General features: G+C 46.1%; 1 protein-coding gene across 1 annotated transcript in view; it reads right to left on the bottom strand.

Moving 5' to 3' along the window:
• Nucleotides 1-77: 77 nt before the first annotated feature.
• The window catches only part of LOC135537373 (thrombospondin-type laminin G domain and EAR repeat-containing protein-like), a gene marked incomplete at its 5' end in the record, with an annotated part of 28,500 nt that continues 12,297 nt past the window's right edge, over nucleotides 78-16,280 (bottom strand). The window contains 5 exons of the mRNA XM_064963557.1: nucleotides 78-344; nucleotides 1,011-1,112; nucleotides 1,628-1,806; nucleotides 8,520-8,752; nucleotides 13,094-13,283. Coding sequence (XP_064819629.1) covers nucleotides 191-344; nucleotides 1,011-1,112; nucleotides 1,628-1,806; nucleotides 8,520-8,752; nucleotides 13,094-13,283 — 858 coding nt within the window. The remainder of the gene's footprint in view (nucleotides 345-1,010; nucleotides 1,113-1,627; nucleotides 1,807-8,519; nucleotides 8,753-13,093; nucleotides 13,284-16,280) is intronic.

The following is a 16,280-nucleotide window of genomic DNA, read 5'->3' as shown; positions in this document are numbered from 1 at the left end:
TGTCTGCCTGCCTGCCTTTCTGTTGGTCTGTCTGTCTGCCTGCCTGCCTTTCTGTTGGTCTGTCTGTCTGCCTGCCTGCCTGTCTGTCCAGCAACACTAGAAAAGCTGTAATTCATTCCCCTTCCATTGCTCCACCACACCATGTGTCTCTAACCGGCTCAGATAGTGGAGCGTCAGGAACAGGGAGGAATCAGTGTGTCTTCAGTCTGAAGACTTTAGACAGGGGAGAGGTGGCACTGGAATAGACGAGAAAGGACCCTGCTGTGGTATTGAAATATTCCCAGTCCGTACAGCCGATGGTTGGGAGCCGGTGGATAGGGACAAATCCCTCATATCCCTGCCACCTGGAGGGACAAGCACAGCAGGATATAGGTCAAACTATTTATGTTTTCACGTCATATTAAAGTAATTTACCACACTGTAAGGACTTTTAACACAACAAAATGCCAGTGTTTAACACTGTTTAAAAGAGTACCTCACCTGTATATAACACTGTTTAAAAGAGTACCTGACCTGTCTATAACACTGTCTATAACACACTGAAACCCCACCTCTTCAAGGAATACCTAGGATAGGATAAGTAATCCTTCTCACCACCCCCCCCTTAATGATTTAGATGCACTATTGTAATGTGGCTGTTCCACTGGATGTCAGAAGGTGAATTCACCAATTTGTAAGTCGCTCTGGATAAGAGCGTCTGCTAAATGACTTAAATGTAAATGTAAATGTTTAAAAGAGTACCTCACCTGTCTATAACACTGTTTAAAAGAGTACCTCACCTGTCTATAACACTGTTTAAAAGAGTACCTCACCTGTCTATAACACTGTTTAAAAGAGTAACTCACCTGTATATAACACTGTTTAAAAGAGTACCTCACCTGTCTATAACACTGTTTAAAAGAGTAACTCACCTGTATATAACACTGTTTAAAAGAGTATCTCACCTGTATATAACACTGTTTAAAAGAGTACCTCACCTGTCTATAACACTGTTTAAAAGAGTACCTCACCTGTATATAACACTGTTTAAAGAATACGAGGATCCATCGTGAGAATTGGCCACAACAAGGAACTTCTCTTCACCCACCGAGAAGAATTCCCAGTCCACCGCACTGCAAAGATCAAACCACAGTGGAGTGTTTAGGCACCAGGTGTGTACCAGGTGTGTACCGGGTGTGTACCAGGTGTGTACCAGGAGTGTACCAGGAGTGTACCAGGAGTGTACCGGGTGTGTACCAGGTGTGTACCAGGTGTGTACCAGGTGTGTACCGGGTGTGTACCAGGTGTGTACCAGGAGTGTACCAGGAGTGTACCGAGTGTGTACCAGGTGTGTACCAGGAGTGTACCGGGTGTGTACCGGGTGTGTACCAGGTGTGTACCAGGAGTGTACCGGGTGTGTACCAGGTGTGTACCGGGTGTTTACCAGGAGTGTACCGGGTGTGTACCAGGAGTGTACCGGGTGTGTACCAGGTGTGTACCAGGTGTGGTGTTCATGTGTCTGACGCATCGCTCCAAAGGGATTAAGTTGTTGAAATTGAATTGGAGAGAGGACAAAGTGGTAAAGAATACGTTGAAAAGGACTTTTATAGAGAACTGAATGCCCTCTGGTGTGGCTCAGTGGACTAACCTGTTTGTGACGATGTCCTGGAACTTAACGAAGGTCTGTGTGATCACGTTCAGTTCGTAGATGGTTGAGTTGATGTTGTAGTGACTAGGGCCTCTCTCGTTCAGTTTCTGGCCGTTAGCCACCGCCAGGAAGTACCGATCCTTGACCTGGAACATCTCCCAGTCCGTCGCTCCCACCGTCTGCAGGGGTCAGAGGTTAGGGGTCAAGGAGAAGGTTCAAGGTCAGTAAAAAAAAACATCCTAGAAATGTTCCATACACACAAAAGCTTATTTCTCTCACATGTTGTGTATACATGTGTTTACATCCCTGTTAGTGAACATTCCTTCTTTGCAAAGATCATCCATCCATCTGACAGGTGTGGCAGATCAAGAAGCTGATGAAACAGCATGATCATTACACAGGTGCACCTTGTGTTGGGGACAATAAAAGGCCACTTTAAAATGTGCAATGCAATGCCACAGATGTGTAAAGTTGAGGGAGCGAGCAACCACAGACCATGTGTAGGGCGTTGTGTGGGCAAGCGGCTTGCTGATGTCAACGTTGTGAACAGAGTGCCCCATAGTGGGGTTATGGTATGGGCAGGCATAAGCTACACACAATGAACACAATTGCATTTAATCGATGGCAATTTGAATGCACAGAGATACCATGATGAGATCCTGAGGCCCATTGTTGTGCCATTCATCCTCCTCCATCACCTCATGTTTCAGCATGGTAATACACGGCCCCGTGTTGCAAGGATCTGGACACAATTCCTGGAAGCTGAAAATATCCCAGTTCTTTCATGGCCTGTATACTCACCAGACATGTCACCTCATTGAGCATGTTTGGGATGCTCTGGATCGACATGTACGACAGCGTGTTCCAGTTCCCACCAATATCCAGCAACTTCACACAGCCATTGAAGAGGAGTGGGACAACATTCCACAGGCCACAAGATCAATCAACAGCCTGATCAATCAACAGCCTGATCAATCAACAACCTGATCAATCAACAGTCTGATCAACTCCATGTGAAGGAGATCATGAGGCGCTGGTGGTCACACCAGATACTGCCTGGTTTTCTGTGAATGTCACGTCTTCTCCCGCTCCTCCCCCTCCGGCGTTGCCAGGATACTAACCACCAGTCCTGGGATCCACCATTACGCACACCTGGCATCAAACATTACGTCATCATTACGCACACCCGGCATCAAACATTACATCATCATTACGCACACCTGGCATCAAACATTACGTCATCATTACGCACACCTGGCATCAAACATTACGTCATCATTACGCACACCTGGACTCCATTACCTCACGTATTACCTCCCCTGTACCTGGCCCTCCGTTCGGTTCTTTACCCAGTCAGCATTGTGTTTCATGTCTATACACTACTGGTGTTTGTTCTATTGTTCCGTTTATTACTAAACTCACCACCTGCACTTGTTTTCTGACTCCCAGCGTGTACGTGACAGAGAAGGAGACAAATCCTTTTAATACCAGATACTGACTGGTTTTCTGATCCACACCAGATACTGACTGGTTTTCTGATCCACACCAGATACTGACTGGTTTTCTGATCACACCAGATACTGACTGGTTTTCTGATCACACCAGATTCTGACTGGTTTTCTGATCACACCAGATACTGACTGGTTTTCCGATCACACCAGATACTGACTGGTTTTCCGATCACACCAGATACTGACTGGTTTTCCGATCACACCAGATACTGACTGGTTTTCTGATCCACACCAGATACTGACTGGTTTTCTGATCACACCAGATACTGACTGGTTTTCTGATCACACCAGATACTGACTGGTTTTCTGATCACACCAGATACTGACTGGTTTTCTGATCACACCAGATACTGACTGGTTTTCTGATCACACCAGATACTGACTGGTTTTCTGATCACACCAGATACTGACTGGTTTTCTGATCCACACCAGATACTGACTGGTTTTCTGATCACACCAGATACTGACTGGTTTTCTGATCACACCAGATACTGACTGGTTTTCTGATCACACCAGATACTGACTGGTTTTCTGATCACACCAGATACTGACTGGTTTTCTGATCACACCAGATACTGACTGGTTTTCTGATCACACCAGATACTGACTGGTTTTCTGATCCACACCAGATACTGACTGGTTTTCTGATCCACACCAGATACTGACTGGTTTTCTGATCACACCAGATACTGACTGGTTTTCTGATCACACCAGATACTGACTGGTTTTCTGATCACACCAGATACTGACTGGTTTTCTGATCCACACCCCTACTTTTAAAAAAGTAAGAAAGTAATCTGTGACCAACACATGCATATCTGTATTCCCAGTCATGTCAAGTCCATAGATTAGGGCCGAATTAATTCATTTAAATTGACTGATTTCCTCATATGAACTGTAACTCAGTAAAATCATTGAAATTGTTGCATGTTTCGTTTATATCTTTGTTCAGTACAGGTCGGGGTTAACTGTCGCTCAGATTCAGACAACGATGGAGATCGGGGCATATCCTGGAGAAGAAACAGCTTGAGTAATGATTGGTGGTTTCATCATGTGTTGTTATATACAGGACATCTAGTCTGTCTGCCAGGAGAACTAGAGCAACAGTCTGATGCCATGAAGCTGTGAAGTCTCTGTCTGCCAGGAGAACTAGAGCAACAGTCTGATGCCATGAAGCTGTGAAGTCTCTGTCTGCCAGGAGAACTAGAGCAACAGTCTGATGCCATTAAGCTGTGAAGTCTCTGTCTGCCAGGAGAACTAGAGCAACAGTCTGATGCCATGAAGCTGTGAAGTCTCTGTCTGCCAGGAGAACTAGAGCAACAGTCTGATGTCATGAAGCTGTGAAGTCTCTGTCTGCCAGGAGAACTAGAGCAACAGTCTGAAGCTGTGAAGTCTCTGTCTGCCAGGAGAACTAGAGCAACAGTCTGATGCCATTAAGCTGTGAAGTCTCTGTCTGTATACCAAATGGCACCCTAATCCATATTTAGTGCACTAGTTTTGACCAGGGCTCGTGGGGAATGTAGGGGTTTAAAAGTGCTATTTGGGATGTACCTTCTTTGACCCGCCCAAAAGAACTTGTCAAAACAGCCATGATGGCGTCAAGCGTAACTAACCGGGCTGGAATTTCCCCCCGAGCTCAGAGACCAAACGTCTTTCTGATGTCTAACATGTGGCGGAGGGGCTACCAACTACAGTCTACTGTTGATATGTACACAGGATGATAAGTGATTTAACTTGTACTTCACTCGTTAATTATACCCTGCTTGCTTTCAAACCGTACAGCAGAGTAGAGCTCTATTGATACATCCTTCTACAGTCAGCTTTAAGGCTCTGTCCCAGGTGGCACCCTAGTCCCTATGAGCTCTGGTCAAACGTAATGCACTCTATAGGGAATAGGGTGCGTTTGGGACACAGACCTAGAACCACAACAGCCTCTTGTTCAGGATTGATCTTCTGTTGGGCAGCAGTCAAGGAAACGATTTTCTCCTATTAAACGGTCACAACAGACTGAAACCATCGAAGAACAACCCCACAGAGCCATAAACACAGAGCTGTGATGTTTTAGAGAGTGATAACTTCGAGAGTGGTTGTGATTGCACTGAGTCAACAGGTATAGAGCAGGAGGTGAAACACTGTCTATACTTTTGTCATGTATACTAAATGCCATCTATCATATCTGTATTCAAAGGATCAGCGGGGGCAGCTAGGCCGGGGGCAGCTAGGTCGGGGGCAGCTAGCCTAGCTAGGTCGGGGGCAGCTAGGTCGGGGGCAGCTAGGTCGGGGGCAGCTAAGTCGGGGGCAGCTAGGTCGGGGGCAGCTAGGTCGGGGGCAGCTAGGCCGGGGGCAGCTAGGTCGGGGGCAGCTAGGCCGGGGGCAGCTAGGTCGGGGCAGCTAGGGCCGGGGCAGCTAGGTCGGGGGGCAGCTAGGTCGGGGGCAGCTGGGTCGGGGGCAGCTAGGTCGGGGGCAGCTCGGTCGGGGCAGCTGGGCCGGGGGCAGCTAGGTCGGGGCAGCTAGCCTATCTAGGTCGGGGGCAGCTAGGTCGGGGGCAGCTAGACCGGGGGCAGCTAGGCCGGGGGCAGCTAGGTCGGGGGCAGCTAGGTCGGGGGCAGCTAGCCTAGCTAGGCCGGGGGCAGCTAGGCCGGGGGCAGCTAGCCTAGCTAGGTCGGGGGCAGCTAGGCCGGGGGCAGCTAGGTCGGGGGGCAGCTAGGTCGGGGGCAGCTAGCCTAGCTAGGTCGGGGGTAGCTAGGTGGGGGGCAGCTAGGTCGGGGGGTAGCTAGGTCGGGGGGCAGCTAGGTCGGGGGGCAGCTAGGTCGGGGGCAGCTAGGTCGGGGGTAGCTAGGTGGGGGGGCAGCTAGGTCGGGGGCAGCTAGGCCGCATATTCCATTTGAGTTAACATTAATAAACCCGCTCAGAGATCAGGTTCATACCTGTTTGTCTATGGCCGGATAAGATCAATTTCCTAAGAGCGATTCAACTTAATTTATTCCTTTTGAGTTTGCAATCATTTATATCTTCTATGACTAACAACAATGTGGGGAGCTCCACACAGCTGATGATTCTATCATAAAGAGAGAGAGTATCGACTGAGTCTAGCCTTGATTTATCCAGGCTTCTTATCGTGATGAGCAAGACTAAGAAGTAAACCTCTGAGTCTGCATGATGTTATTTCTGTGTGGTGAAGTCAGTCTGCCCTCTAATGCCCTGCAGCGTGTCTGACTGACTGAGGTTACAGCTGGAGACGAGGTTCACAGCCAGAGGAGCTGAGTATCTTCCCACCTCCCAGATTATTCCTTCTCCTTTCATCTCTCTTCCTCTCTCCTCCTCTTCCTCTCTTCTCTCTCCTCTCTCCACCTCCGCTCTCCTCTTTCCACTCTCCTCCTCTGTTCCTCTCTCCTCCTCCATCCTCTCCTCTCTCCTCCTCTCTTCTCTCTCCACCTCCGCTCTCCTCTTTCCACTCTCCTCCTCTGTTCCTCTCTCCTCCTCCATCCTCTCCTCTCTCCTCCTCTCTTCTCTCTTCTCCTCCTCCTCTTTCCTCTCTCCTCTTCCTCCTCTCCACCTCTCTTCTTTCTCCTTCTCTCTCCACCTCCTCCTCTTTCCTCTCCTCTTCCTCCTCTCCACCTCTCTTCTTTCTCCTTCTCTCTCCACCTCCTCCTCTTTCCTCTCTCCTCTTCCTCCTCTCCACCTCTCTCCACCTCCGCTCTTCTCTTTCCACTCTCCTCCTCTCTCCTTCTCTCTCCTCCAGCCACAAGAGGTAACTCATCTCCCATAAATAGTGCTGAGGATTTACTGTTTTCTGAGGTTGGTTCGGTTACAGTTTTTGAAAAAGAATCAAGTTTTTTCACTTTCGGTTTCGATGTATTCATTCACAATAAATGCGTTATTTGGGTTCGATGCTGCAACAACACAGAATAAAACAATTGATGGTAGTGACTGCCCATCACTGTCACTTCATAAGTCTCCAATCATCATTTATTCACAACACTTTACTTCACATAATGATGATTATTTCATTAATAAAACCCCAATGATGCTCGTGACTGCCCATTTCTGCATATCACTTATTAATAAACCATTGTTTATTCACAATACACTACTTTAATAAAGTAATGTATTGTGTATTGTCTTGTGTCAGTCCATTGAAACGTCAATTATTTAAACTTGTCTAATAAAACTATATATTTTGAACGTTGAGCCTTTTCCTGTCCAAAGCTGTTGTGTATATTACATTGTTTAATTTCATGCCTTTTTATTTCATTCAAAGTTATCATCTATCTCTTCTCTGCTCAGGAAGTAGCAGCCAGCCATCTACCGTTGTGCTCCCCAAAGACTCCTGCTTCAGGCTGGCTACTGGCCAGCTGACTGGCTAGCTGGCTGGCTGCATAGCTGGCTAGCTGACAGGCTAGCTTGCTGGCTACTGGCTAGCTGGCTGCTTGGCTGGCTAGCTGCCTGGCTAGCTTGCTGGCTACTGGCTAGCTGGCTGGCTACTGGCTAGTTGGCTGGCTGGCTAGCTGGCTGGATGGATGGCTAGCTGCCTGCCGTCCTACCAAATCCACAGCAGTTCTTCACAATAGATAAGGAATACTTTTAACACTGCCAAATAACAACTATCAATCAATTAGATGTATTGTCATGTAGAGATACCTAATCAACCGCTCTCTATCCCTTTCATGTCTCTCTTCCTCTCTGTGTCTGCCGGCCTCCCGGCAAGAACCAGTGAGGCCAGGCAGCTGTAGACACAATGGTTTCAGGTCATTGTAGTTAATTACCACTTTTATTGCACTTAAAGCTTCAATATGTACGTTTTTGGGCGACCTGACCAAATTCACATAGAAATGTGATTTATAGATCTTTGCATGCAGTTGAAAGCATGTCTAATAACAGTAGATCTATTCTGTGTGTGCTATTTATATACTTCCTGTTCTGAAGTTAAGTTTTTGTGGCTTTCACTTTTAAATATACCATTTTTTGGTTAGGGAAAATACATTTTGCTGCGGTTTAGATGGTACAATGATTCTCCACAAAATGACTGCTAACTGAAATTAGGCGAACTATTACAATTTTAGCAAACAGGAAATGACGGAGCAATTTCTACATAGTGAATCTTTAACTATAAGGAGTTGGACAACAGAGAAAAAATATCTCTAGAGAAACGGCACAAACTGTGAATTGAGCAGTAAAATAAAGAACTAAAAGGAATTTAAAAATTATCTGGTAACTTTCCCCAAATCCCCCAGGATTTTCCAGAAATCCCAATTGGACTATTCACTTGATTTATTATGATTTTATTTTATTGCTTATTTCTTCTAAATTCCAGGGGAAACTTCCAACCAGGATTTTGCAGCCCTAGCTATGCCTCTTAGCTACTAACTGGACCATCTCACCTTGATGTATTGAAATGGCTTGAACATTCCTCCCAGCCAGATGTATATGGTGGAGTTGATGTTGGTGGATATTCCATCGAAAGTGTTGGCCACCACCAGGAAGTGGTATGGGCCCACGGAAAAGAACTCCCAGTCGTAGGCCCCAGAAGTCTCGAGGGTCTGATTCACCTCAAACACCTTGGTCCCTGGGTTCCACCGGTAAATCACACTGTCGATGTTGTGATTGTTGTCACCTATAAAATACATGGACGGGATTGTATACCACAGCACAAACTATACCTTTCAACCTTTCATCAAGACAAAAAATATGGCCAATAGTGTCATGGGCGGTTAGCATTTTATATCATACCCCCAAGACATGCTAACCTCTCACCATTACAATAACAGGGGAGGTTAGCATTTTATATCATACCCCCAAAGACATGCTAACCTCTCACCATTACAATAACAGGGGAGGTTAGCATTTTATATCATACCCCCAAGACATGCTAACCTCTCACCATTACAATAACAGGGGAGGTTAGCATTTTATATCATACCCCCAAGACATGCTAACCTCTCACCATTACAATAACAGGGGAGGTTAGCATTTTAAATACTACCCCCAAGACATGCTAACCACTCACCATTACAATAACAGGGGAGGTTAGCATTTTATATCATACCCCCAAGACATGCTAACCTCTCACCATTACAATAACAGGGGAGGTTAGCATTTTATATCATACCCCCAAGACATGCTAACCTCTAACCATTACAATAACAGGGGCGGTTAGCATTTTAAATACTACCCCCAAGACATGCTAACCACTCACCATTACAATAACAGGGGAGGTTAGCATTTTATATCATACCCCCAAGACATGCTAACCTCTCACCATTACAATAACAGGGGAGGTTAGCATTTTATATCATACCCCCAAGACATGCTAACCTCTCACCATTAACAGGGGAGGTTAGCATTTTATATCATACCCCCAAGACATGCTAACCTCTCACCATTAACAGGGGAGGTTAGCATTTTATATCATACCCCCAAGACATGCTAACCTCTCACCATTACAATAACAGGGGAGGTTAGCATTTTATATCATACCCCCAAGACATGCTAACCTCTCACCATTACAATAACAGGGGAGGTTGGCATTTTATATCATACCCCCAAGACATGCTAACCTCTCACCATTACAATAACAGGGGAGGTTAGCATTTTATATCATACCCCCAAGACATGCTAACCTCTCACCATTACAATAACAGGGGAGGTTAGCATTTTATATCATACCCCCAAGACATGCTAACCTCTCACCATTAACAGGGGAGGTTAGCATTTTATATCATAACTCCAAGACATGCTAACCTCTCACCATTACAATACCAGGGGAGGTTAGCATTTTATATCATACCCCCAAGACATGCTAACCTCTCACCATTACAATAACAGGGGAGGTTAGCATTTTATATCATACCCCCAAGACATGCTAACCTCTCACCATTACAATAACAGCAGGAGGTTAGCATTTTAATGTCACTGGTCGACCAACAACACCTCCTCACTTCCAGTGACATTTTAGGATGTTTAGCTGAAGCTGAATTTAAGCATTTATTTTCTTGTGTGACCAAAACTCAACAGCATGAGCCAATAGGCAGGATTTATGTTTTGAGCCAATAGGCAGGATATATGCTTTGAGCCAATAGGCAGGATTTATGCTTTGAGCCAATAGGCAGGGTATATGCTTTGAGCCAATAGGCAAGATTTATGCTTTGAGCCAATAGGCAGGGTACAGTGCCTTGCGAAAGTATTCGGGCCCCCTTGAACTTTGCGACCTTTTGCCACATTTCAAGCTTCAAACATAAAGATATAAAACTGTATTTTTTTGTGAAGAATCAACAACAAGTGGGACACAATCATGAAGTGGAACGACATTTATAGGATATTTCAAACTTTTTTAACAAATCAAAAACTGAAAAATTGGGCGTGCAAAATTATTCAGCCCCTTTACTTTCAGTGCAGCAAACTCTCTCCAGAAGTTCAGTGAGGATCTCTGAATGATCCAGTGTTGACCTAAATGACTAAGGATGATAAATACAATCCAACTGTGTGTAATCAAGTCTCCGTATAAATGCACCTGCACTGTGATATTCTCAGAGGTCCGTTAAAAGCGCAAAGAGCATCATGAAGAACAAGGAACACACCAGGCAGGTCCGAGATACTTTTGTCGCAAAGTTCAAGGGGGCCGAATACTTTCGCAAGGCACTGTATATGCTTTAAGCCAATAGGCAGGATTTATGCTTTGAGCCAATAGGCAGGGTATATGCTTTCAGCCAATAGGCAAGATTTATGCTTTGAGCCAATAGGCAGGGTATATGCTTTGAGCCAATAGGCAGGATATATGCTTTGAGCCAATAGGCAGGGTATATGCTTTGAGCCAATAGGCAGGGTATATGCTTTGAGCCAATAGGCAGGGTATATGCTTTGAGCCAATAGGCAGGGTATATGCTTTGAGCCAATAGGCAGGGTATATGCTTTGAGCCAATAGGCAGGATATATGCTTTGAGCCAATAGGCAGGATATATGCTTTGAGCCAATAGGCAGGGTATATGCTTTGAGCCAATAGGCAGGGTATATGCTTTGAGCCAATAGGCAGGGTACATGCTTTGAGCCAATAGGCAGGGTATATGCTTTGAGCCAATAGGCAGGGTATATGAGCCAATAGGCAGGATATATGCTTTGAGCCAATAGGCAGGATATATGCTTTGATTGAAACCAAATACAAGATAGTCGACGAGTTAACACCATGTGCTCTAATTCAATCAGCAACAGTCAGTCAATAAGGTTTAACTGAATATTCCCTTTAAACAGATTGAGATCAATTGATTGGCATGTAGATGCAGTTTGAATATTTCTCCGGTAAAACGTGAAGAATTATCATTCACAACTGACAGTGATTCTCTTTATAAAATGTATTAGGTATGCCTAACTTGGTGTTTGAGGCTATTAAAAATCAACGTTGCGATTGGAGGATGCATGTTATGCATATTCTGTAATAATATTCAGTAGATTTACATCTGTTGTTACAAACCTTGATTGGGAAATGATGACGTAGATTGAGATAAATAGGATATACTACACCACATACTGCAACGGTACAATGTTACTGTAAAACAACTGACTACCTACCTTCATACACAGGCTGGAGGCTTCCAGCTTTGTTGTTTAATTTTTGTGTGTATTTGGATCAGATTATCTTGGATTTTGTCATTCCTGTGGCTCTTTGCATCCCGTATCTGTGTGCACACCCTTCCCTCCCCCTCTAGACCCCTCCACCCCTCCTTCCCTACCCCTCTAGACCCCTCCACCCCTCCTTCCCTCCCCCTCTAGACCCTTCCACCCCTCCACCCCTCCTTCCCTCCCCCTCTAGACCCCTCCGCCTCTAGAACTCTCCACCCCTCCTTCCCTCCCCTCTCGACCCCTCCCCCTCTAGACCCCTCCCCCTCTAGACCCCTCCACCCCTCCTTCCCTCCCCCTCTCGACCCCTCCCCCTCTAGACCCCTCCACCCCTTCTTCCCTCCCCCTCTAGACCCCTCCACCTCTAGAACTCTCCACCCCTCCTTCCCTCCCCCTCTCGACCCCTCCCCCTCTAGACCCCTCCACCCCTCCTTCCCTCCCCCTCTAGACCCCTCCACCTCTAGAACTCTCCACCCCTCCTTCCCTCCCCATCTAGACCTCTCCACCCCTCCTTCCCTCCCCATCTAGACCTCTCCCCCCCCTCCTTCCCTCCCCCTAGACCTCTCCACCCCTCCACCTCTCCTTCCCTCCACCTCTCCTCTCCTTCCCTCTTCTCAACCTCTCCATTCCCCCCACCTCTCCTTCCCTCCACCTCTCCCTTCCCTCCCCTTCACCTCTCCTCTCCTTCCCTCCCCTCCAACTCTCTCCCTTCTCCTTCCCTCCACCTCTCCCCCTTCTCCTCCCCTCCACCTCTCCCTTCCCATCCTGTGAAGTTATAGTGTTCCCTGTCTTTCATTGATCAAAGCTCAAAAGACCCATAAAGGAGCCATAAAGGAGCGCTTTTCATGGATCTAACAAGACATCTAACAGTTAAATCAGAGCAACCCACATGAGCACAGCCTGTACACCTGCAGCAGTCGGCACTCTGCCAGCACTCTGCCAGCACTCTGCCAGCACTCTGCCAGCACTCTGCCAGCACTCTGCCAGCACTCTGCCAGCACTCTGCCAGCACTCTGCCAGCACGTAGAAGCCCGCAGCCCCTTGTTAGAGCAGTGATGCCAGCAGAGAGACTGTGGACTGAGAGAAGTCAGGGAGGTATTCTTGGTTGGGCAAATCTTACTGGTCTTTAAACATTGTATTGTAATTGGCTGAGCACAATCTTAGCCTGGGATTATTGGTGGAATTGAAATCCTTTTCTCACATAATCCTTCCAAAGTATACAACACAGTCGTAAATGGCAGACAGACTGCATTGTACCCTCGCCTGTTATGTCTTAGCTGGCCATCACATACAAGATTTAGTTCTGAGATGACCTGTTCTGTGATTTGCCATTGGGGTACCTTACCTCGTCTGTGATTGGCCACAACCAGGAAATGTTGTTCCTGTATGCTGAAGGCCTCCCAGTCCAGAGCACTGTGTGTCTCTATGGTCTGATAAGGTAGAAACATTAACTTCCTGCTGCTCCACTTGTAGATCACTGACTCCTCCCACTCCTCGCCAGGCTGGCCCTTGGAGTTAGCCACTGCTAGGAAAATCTGTGACAGGAGGACAATCAAATCATATCAAATTTTATTTGTCACATGCGCCGAATACAACAGGTGTAGTAGACCTTACAGTGAAATGCTGAATACAACAGGTGTAGTAGACCTCACAGTGAAATGCTGAATACAACAGGTGTAGTAGACCTTACAGTGAAATGCTGAATACAACAGGTGTAGTACACCTTACAGTGAAATGCTGAATACAACAGGTGTAGTAGACCTGACAGTGAAATGCTGAATACAACAGGTGTAGTAGACATCCCAGTGAAATGCTGAATACAACAGGTGTAGTAGACCTCACAGTGAAATGCTGAATACAACAGGTGTAGTAGACCTCACAGTGAAATGCTGAATACAACAGGTGTAGTAGACCTTACAGTGAAATGCTGAATACAACAGGTGTAGTAGACCTCCCAGTGAAATGCTGAATACAACAGGTGTAGTAGACCTCACAGTGAAATGCTGAATACAACAGGTGTAGTAGACCTCACAGTGAAATGCTGAATACAACAGGTGTAGTAGACCTCACAGTGAAATGCTGAATACAACAGGTGTAGTAGACCTTACAGTGAAATGCTGAATACAACAGGTGTAGTAGACCTTACAGTGAAATGCTGAATGCAACAGGTGTAGTAGACCTGACAGTGAAATGCTGAATACAACAGGTTTAGTAGACCTGACAGTGAAATGCTGAATACAAGAGGTGTAGTAGACCTCACAGTGAAATGCTGAATACAACAGGTGTAGTAGACCTGAATACAACAGGTGTAGTAGACCTCACACTGAAATGCTGAATACAACAGGTGTAGTGGACCTCCCAGTGAAATGCTGAATACAACAGGTGTAGTAGACCTCACAGTGAAATGCTGAATACAACAGGTGTAGTAGACCTCACAGTGAAATGCTGAATACAACAGGTGTAGTAGACCTTACAGTGAAATGCTGAATACAACAGGTGTAGTAGACCTTACAGTGAAATGCTGAATACAACAGGTGTAGTAGACCTGACAGTGAAATGCTGAATACAACAGGTTTAGTAGACCTGACAGTGAAATGCTGAATACAACAGGTGTAGTAGACCTGAATACAACAGGTGTAGTAGACCTGACAGGTGTAGTGGACCTCACAGTGAAATGATGAATACAACAGGTGTAGTAGACCTCCCAGTGAAATGCTGAATACAACAGGTGTAGTGGACCTCCCAGTGAAATGCTGAATACAACAGGTGTAGTAGACCTCACAGTGAAATGCTGAATACAACAGGTGTAGTAGACCTTACTGTGAAATGCTGAATACAACAGGTGTAGTAGACCTGACAGTGAAATGCTGAATACAACAGGTGTAGTAGACCTTACAGTGATATGCTGAATACAACAGGTGTAGTAGACCTTACAGTGAAATGATGAATACAACAGGTGTAGTAGACGTCACTGTGAAATGCTGAATACAACAGGTGTAGTAGACCTCACAGTGAAATGCTGAATACAACAGGTGTAGTAGACCTCACAGTGAAATGCTGAATACAACAGGTGTAGTAGACCTTACAGTGAAATGCTGAATACAACAGGTGTAGTAGACCTCACAGTGAAATGCTGAATACAACAGGTGTAGTAGACCTCACAGTGAAATGCTGAATACAACAGGTGTAGTAGACCTTACAGTGAAATGCTGAATACAACAGGTGTAGTAGACCTTACAGTGAAATGCTTACTTACGAGCCCTGAACCAACAATGAAGTTTTAAGAAAATACCTCAAAAAAAGATAAATAAAGTAACAAATAATTAAAGAGCAAATAACAATAGCGAGGCTATATACAGGGTATTACGGTACAGAGTCAATGTGGAGGCTATATACAGGGTATTACGGTACAGAGTCAATGTGGAGGCTATATACAGGGTATTACGGTACAGAGTCAATGTGGAGGCTATATACAGGGTATTACGGTACAGAGTCAATGTGGAGGCTATATAAAGGGGGTACCGTACAGAGTCACAGTGGAGGCTATATACAGGGGGTACCGTACAGAGTCACAGTGGAGGCTATATACAGGGGGTACCGGTACAGAGTCAATGTGGAGGCTATATACAGGGGGTACCGGTACAGAGTCAATGTGGAGGCTATATACAGGGGGCACCGGTACAGAGTCAATGTGGAGGCTATATACAGGGGGTACCGGTACAGAGTCAATGTGGAGGCTATATACAGGGGGTACCGGTACAGAGTCAATGTGGAGGCTATATACAGGGGTACCGGTTCGTTGAGGTAATTGAGGTAATATGTACATGTAGTTAGAGTTATTAAAGTGACTATGCACAGATAATAACAGAGACTGGGAGTACAGGAGGGGACTGAGCACGCACCCCTGAGGGGCCCCCGTGTTGAGGATCAGCATGGCGGATGTGTTGTTCCTACCCTTTCCACCTGGGGGAGGCCTGTCAGGAAGTCCAGGATCCAGTTGCAGAGTAAGGTGTTAAGTCCCAGGGTCCTTAGCTTAGTGATGAGCTTTGAGGGCACTATGGTGTTGAACGCTGAGCTGTAGTCAATGAATAGCATTCTCACATAGGTGTTCCTTTTGTCCAGGTGGGAAAGGGCAGTGTGGAGTGCAATAGAGATTGTATCATCTGTGGATCTGTTTGGGCGGTATGCAAATTGGAGTGGGTCTAGGGTTTCTGGGATAATTGAGTTGATGTGAGCCATGACCAGCCTTTCAAAGCACTTCATGGCTACAGACATGAGTGCTACGGGTCGGTAGTCATTTAGTCAGGTTACTTTAGTGTTCTTGGGCACAGAGAGTATGGTGGTCTGCTTGAAACATGTTGATATTCCAGACTCAGACAAGGAGGGGTTGAAAATATCAGTGAAGACACTTGTCAGCTCGGAATGCACGTCCTGGTAATCCGTCTAGCCCTGCGGCCTTGTGAATGTTGGCCTGTCTTACCCATACCGGTTGCGGAGAGCGTGATCACACAGTCGTCCGGAACAGCTGGTGC

Source organism: Oncorhynchus masou, unplaced genomic scaffold (assembly GCF_036934945.1).
Source record: "Oncorhynchus masou masou isolate Uvic2021 unplaced genomic scaffold, UVic_Omas_1.1 unplaced_scaffold_758, whole genome shotgun sequence".
Lineage (NCBI taxonomy): Eukaryota > Metazoa > Chordata > Actinopteri > Salmoniformes > Salmonidae > Oncorhynchus > Oncorhynchus masou.
Note: the sequence above shows the minus strand (reverse complement) of the source record. Positions and strands in the feature narration are given on the sequence as shown.